We start from the raw sequence: 6,341 nt of genomic DNA, 5'->3' as shown, positions 1-6,341 counted from the left end.
AAAATTTCGTGAAATGGTTTATTATTATTTTATGGAGTAATTTATTATTTTTAATGTGTTATATGTAAATATAAAAACAGGGATTACTTGGGAAGGAGTGTGGGAATCTTTTTGCAACTAGCCCCTGGTTGGAAACTATCTCGTGGTGCTAGGGTGAGGTCTGTGGTTATCTCGGATTATAGTAGCTATGGCTCAATCCAATATTTTTTAGCGGGGGGTGCCCCTATGGTCACGCCTAGAGGGTTGAGTCAAAATGGTCGCCCCCACCCCCCTTTTAGTTCATCAAAAAAATTAAAATTAAAACAAGGATGTAAGTGAGTTGAAATATGGTATGATAAAATAGATAAAGTATGATTTAAAGTGTAAAATGTGTATTTTTTTAGATACTCGAATGCGAATGCTCTGAGTCTTTTATAAATGTGTAAACCCACTGATGTCACTAATGACTACTTGATTGATATAGTTTTAAACTATACACGTTGTGTATACTTTTGTGACTATTTTTCATGATTTCATAATTTTTGTTCGACTTTCTTTATCCTTGATCCTTATACGGGATACTAATGAGTAAATTTGAGTATATATGTAATTATAAATGAGTTTCTTAAAAAAAAAATATTTGAGTAAAAAGAAAATAAACAGAGATCCGTATAATAGGGTTGCCACATGATAACATGATTGCCACATGAACATGAACATGATAAATTGATAACATGATTGTTGGGTCAATACAGGGACTCAAATAACATGATTCCTACATTTTCAGTTTGCAATTTGAAACAAACTATTTTATTACAAAAGGAAGACTATAACACTTAGCTTTCCAAGTCTTTACTTCTACCAAAAAAAAAAAAAAAACAAAACAAAAAACAAAAAACAAGGAAAAAAAAAAAGAACAAACAAACAAACAAAACTTTCCAAGTCTTCAAAATTCCAACCAATTATTACAAGAGACATGGCGAAATGTTTTTCACAATTTTATATCTTTGTACCACACATTTTCAAGATTGAAGGAATCTGGCTAACCAAAGACCTAAAAAATAGTGCTGATAAATATAAATATAAATATCTATCTATATATATATTTATATAAATATTCTCTCATTCTAATTTTAAGAGATAAAGCCAATAATTAAACTTTTCTTAGTTGTTAGTTTGACAATCTCGACCTTGTTTGAACAGTTTTGTGTGTTCTACTCTATGCAAATTTTTTCCTTTACAAATAAGTAAATGGATGAGACATATTTTACTCATCCCACCATATCTTGCATAAAATGTACATATTCATTTAAATTATTTAATGTATAATATCCTATTTATTGATTATCTTGCATATTTGTTTTCTTATCCCCTAAATACTCTCTCTCTCTCTCTCTCTCTCTCTCTCTCTCTCTCTCTCTCTCTCTCTCTCTCTCTCTCTCTCTCCACCATAGTATTATTCAATTTTATGTATACCAGTAGAATTTTTGTGCCATAAATTAAAATTTTATGTAAAAGAAAGAAAACATTTTACTAATACTATCAAAACCATTTCAATAACTAGTAACTCATGAGTAAATTAACTATCTTAATAATTAGTGAGTCACATGACAAAAACTCTTTAATTTAATGTGAAATATCTTGAGTCACTAGGCTGGAGACATGGTGAAATGTTTTTCACGATTTTATATCTTTGTACCACATGTTTTCAAGATTGAAGGAATCTGGCTGATCAAAGACTTAAAAAACAATGGTGATATATATATATTCTCTCTCATACTAATTTTAAGAGATAAAGCTAATAATTAAACTTTTCTTAGCTATTAGTTTGACAATCTGGACCTGGTTTGATAAGTTTTGTGTGTTCTATTCTATGCAAATTTTTTCCATTACAAATAGGTAAATGGATGGGACAGATTTTGCTTGTCCCACCATATCTTGCATAAAATGTACATATTCATTTAAATTATTTAATGTATAAGGCCCTATTTATTGATTATCTTGCATATATGTTTTCTTATCCCCTAAATACTCTCTCTCTCTCTCTCTCTCTCTCTCTCTCTCTCTCTCTCTCTCTCTCTCTCTCTCTCTCTCTCTCCACTATAGTATTATTAAATTTTATGTATACCAGTAGAATTTTTGTGCCATAAATTAAAATTTTATGTAAAAAAAAAAAAAAAAAACGTTTTACTAATACTATTGAAACCATTTTAATAATTAGTAACTTATGAGTAAATTAACTAACTTAATAATTAGCGAGTCACATGACAAAAACTCTTTAATTTAATGTGCAATAATCTTTAGTCACTCGGCTGGAGACACGGGGAAACGTTTTTCACAATTAGTTAGTAACTCTTTAATTAGTTATTACAAGAGACATAGTGAGACATTTTTCATGATTTTATATCTTTGTACCACACGTTTTCAAGATTGAAGGAATCTAGCTAATCAGAGACTTAAAAAATAGTGGTGATAAATATATATATATATATATAGATATATATAAATACTCTATAATACACACTTTACACATTTTACCACATGAACTGAAATTCTATTTTTTTAAAAAAGAAAATGATTTAGTTAAATTGTAAAATAGGGATTTTAAAACACGACTTCACAATGTTGGTCATGACTCATGAGTGTACCTTATAGGAATTAAGATCAATACAGTATTCCTTAAGGAAGTTTCCAGAAGTACTTATATTTATGATACTCGATGTGCACGCGCGACTACAAGCACAAGATTTCCACCAAAAAACAAAAAGTGACCTAGAAGACCATAATTTTCCAAGTCATTGCCTACATGCGCCTGATAATCGCAGTTATGGTCTCTCGCCTATAAATAAATGTATCTATGCTTCTGAATCCGGTTTTCTAAAACCAGCCAGAGCAAATATGGACTCTTTACTCATTTGCTTCCTCTTGCTTTCTCTCTCTTTTAATTCATCAACGCCTCTTTGCCATTCACACCAATCCTCTGTTAAGTATCAAAAAATGAAATACTTTACTTATCGGAGTGCTCTAATGTAAACTTCTATACTTTAACATCACAGGCTGGTGGCCCTTTCTATCTCTTTAAAAGGACGGAGGGAGAGCATTCATTCATATTTCAGAGCACTGGCTGACATTCCACAACCAGATTATAAAAACTTATGTTCTGATTTTTGGGAGTATCAGTTCATTATTCCAATTTAATCCTGCCATTTAGTTTTAAGTATTAATTTGCTGGCCTCAATGTTTTGTGGGATTTTCTTGATCTGGACAACAGCAATGGTAATAAAAAACTATTTCAGACCTTAAAGGATTTTGATAAAATTGATTTCATCAAGGAGGAGCTTGAAAAGGCTTGTCCCCAGGTAGTTACATGCGCTGATATTGTCCAGAGATGGCTTCTTGATCCTTAATCTTCCTACTCTCTCTCTCTCTCTCTCTTTTAAGATATTTTTGTTAATATCAGGAGTCCTTTCACCTAAGGGTTTTTGCAATAGTTTCAAGCTTAGGATTTGATGATTGGTTGTGGATAATGATTCTTGAATGAAACTTGGGTAAAATGTAAGAAACAGACTTTAAAAGTGTCAGTACCTCTTTACAATTTTATATGTCGACAGGAGTCTATCAATAAGATTCTAAAGTACATATTTTTGGGGAAATCTAGAAAGTTAAGGAATTGAGATACGTTCCATTTTTGCTGTTTTCGTTTCCTCAAATTGTTAGTCACCTTTAATTAGCGAACTATTTGTTTCAGGCACTTTTTGATTATGGTTTTTTTCAGGTCTAAATTATCAAAAAAATTCAACAAAAAAAGAAAAAGAAAAGAAGAATGAAAGAAAAGAGAAATACTTTTCTTTTTCCAAATATTGTTAAACTGACAATGAAGAACTGCTCCTGGGAAGTTTGATGATCTGCTTGAGCCCGGATGCCATTGTTTGCCTTGGGTTTTGGGACAACAGTTAGCTGGCCACCTTTCGTTGGATGTTTGATGTGAAACAAAGACAAAAGGTTTGTTGCATTTTTTTTTTTTTTTGCCTTAATTTCTCATTTCTTTTTCTTCTTAGGAATTTAGCTGGAAAATGCTGGTAAACTATTGTTCGTATGATAGCCACATAGTATCATTGGGTCTTAGATGGATTTAATTTTTTTGAATTAGTAATAGTGTGAAAAAAAGAATCATATAATTTGGAAATTATATGGGAAGACAAAGGTAACATTTTAAATTTGCAATTTACAATAATTTTTCTGTTCTGTAGCAATCAGATAGAGTAAAACAATCAATTTGTCTCTATACAAATGTCGTTTCTTCTTTTCTGGGTTTGAAGCAAGGGATCCCAAAACTGATTGGAAAGAATTAGTATCATACTGATTTGCAAGAAATGTTTGTCTGAAGATGTGTTTTGCTTAATTGTTGTCAAGTCATGAGTGACTGCAGAATTGATCTAGAACTTTTTATTTTTATTTTTTGAGTTAAAAGCAGTAAAGCATGAATATTTTAGGCTAAGCACTATCATTTTGTTTTAAACTATTTTATATGCTTAAAAGCATGATCCTTTGGTGGCTTCTGATCTATGTATTTATATATTTTTTCAGGATAATGTGTTTGTTATTGTTGTTACTTCTATTCAATACCAGGCCTTGTCAGCCACACCAGAGCACAGATCCAATCCTATGTCTTTGATGGTATGCATGTGTAACTGGACCTTGAAGTTGAAAGTCACCATGTTAGTCTTAATAATGAAATTAAAAGAGTCATGTCCTTTACTATTAAATAAGGTCCCATGGGTCTGTATTTGTTAGAAAAATAAATAAATTCTGAGAAGTCTGGGTTTTTCTAACTTGATATTGACTTTTGAAGTTTAAGCTGAGAAGTATGGACTTCTTTTCTAACTTGACATTGATTGTTTGAAGTTTATGCTAAATCAATTGAAATTTCTATTCTTAGTGAAACAGCTATATAGGACAATCATTTAATGTTTTATTATTCTTTGTGATTTGCTTAAAGCATCGTGATTAACTATGTATATCAATGCATATACTTGTTATGTCATAGTTTCCATTGGAGACAATTTTACCTATTTGTATATCGTTTGGAGAGACTAACAGGCTTATATCCCTATTCTTCTAGTTATTAGAGCAAGTGTTCCTAAGTTGGTGCTGGATTCTGTTTATGAACAAAATAATTAGATCACGAAAGCTGTGGAAGAGGAACTCAAAAAGGAATTTCTCTGTCTACTAATCTGGTTTAGTATTAGTCAAGTTACAAGGTAAATCTGTTTCTTTTTAATATCTTTGAATTTTACATGCATAGGCCAAGTCAGCTTATGGATTTGAGATTGTTCAAATGGTTATTGTGGCCACTAAACCTGATGAACATGTGAAGAGGACTATGAGTGAGATAAATGCCAGTAAGTGTTCGTTTTGAATTGAACATTGTTTCTCCTCTCTCTCTCTCTCTCTCTGAGAGTAAGTTTGACTTCTTTTTCCTTGAATACTAATTAACCTGTCATTGACCTTTTACATGCAATGAACAGCTGCAAGAATGAAGGTGGTGGCTAACGAGAAGGCTGAAGCAGAAAAAATCCTGCTAATAAAACATGCCAAGGGAGACTGAGCATGGTAAGCATGCCAGCATCAGACCATTGAAGTTGGGCTGCGGGACAGTGTGCTTGCTTTCTCTGTGAATGTACCTGGGACTTCATCAAAGGATGCCCTGGACATGGTTCTGGTGACTCAATATTTAGACACGGACCAGGTGCTGTGAAAGACATTGCTTCACAGATTAGAGATGGCCTCCTTCAAGCAAATACCACCCAGAATTAGTGACTTTGTCCCAACATATATGTTGCACGAGTGGCTTTTCTAATGGTGTATGAAATATTTGGTGCTAGTATCTAAGAGTTGTGTCTTTTATTCTTCTTATTCTACTTTCGAAATTATTTACTTGAGTGAAGATAGGAGCTAGGGATTGTCTTGCAAGTTGCAACTAAGTGGTGTGGTGTGTATACGTGGTGTTGAACTTGGCCATAGTATTGGCAATATTCTTTTATAGGGTGAGATGGTACTGATTTGGGTAATTTTGTGGAATCCTCTGGTGTTATATGCTATTTTGCAACTGTTGTCTTCATTTTGTGAATGATTCCCTTTGGTAGTTTTGCTTTGAGAACAGACCAAAACTTGCGGTGGTTGTGGTTTTTGAGAACATACCACTGGACAACAAACGTACTAGCCATGGAAGTAGCGAAATTCTCCTGTATCTTATCAAGCCGTGGCTGAAGCTCAATGTCATTGTTTAAGTTTCCTTCCCATTAGTTATTTTCATAATTTTTTTAGTAAACATATTGTTGTCATTGACAACCAGTTTTACC

The 6,341-nt window shown here is 32.4% G+C and overlaps 1 protein-coding gene across 3 annotated transcripts; it reads left to right on the top strand.

Annotated features, from left to right (window-relative positions):
• Positions 1 to 2,798: 2,798 nt before the first annotated feature.
• Positions 2,799 to 6,100, top strand: LOC126720671 (hypersensitive-induced response protein-like protein 1). Of its 3 annotated transcripts, none has more exons than XR_007653597.1 (4): positions 2,799 to 3,981; positions 4,567 to 4,656; positions 5,102 to 5,381; positions 5,508 to 6,100. XR_007653597.1 is itself a non-coding variant. In XM_050423413.1 (4 exons), exons 1-4 carry the CDS (start codon positions 3,955 to 3,957, stop codon positions 5,585 to 5,587), a joined length of 294 nt encoding a protein of 97 aa, XP_050279370.1. In that variant the 5' UTR covers positions 2,800 to 3,954; the 3' UTR covers positions 5,588 to 6,100. The 3 variants fall into 3 exon arrangements, 1 of the variants encoding a protein (XP_050279370.1); XM_050423413.1 differs by having other exon boundaries at positions 2,800 to 3,981; positions 5,285 to 5,381; XR_007653598.1 differs by lacking the exon at positions 4,567 to 4,656 and having other exon boundaries at positions 2,803 to 3,981.
• Positions 6,101 to 6,341: the final 241 nt, after the last annotated feature.

Source organism: Quercus robur, chromosome 4 (genome assembly GCF_932294415.1).
Source record: "Quercus robur chromosome 4, dhQueRobu3.1, whole genome shotgun sequence".
NCBI lineage: Eukaryota > Viridiplantae > Streptophyta > Magnoliopsida > Fagales > Fagaceae > Quercus > Quercus robur.
Note: the sequence above shows the minus strand (reverse complement) of the source record. Positions and strands in the feature narration are given on the sequence as shown.

Bases quoted from the DNA above. Each gene is read 5' to 3' on its own strand.
- LOC126720671 (XM_050423413.1), top strand. From the start codon at position 3,955: ATGTTTGATGTGAAACAAAGACAAAAG. The intron at 3,982-4,566 runs GTTTGTTGCATT...ATATTTTTTCAG, and splicing joins ATGTGAAACAAAGACAAAAG to GATAATGTGTTTGTTATTGT. The intron at 4,657-5,284 runs GTATGCATGTGT...TTACATGCATAG, and splicing joins CCAATCCTATGTCTTTGATG to GCCAAGTCAGCTTATGGATT.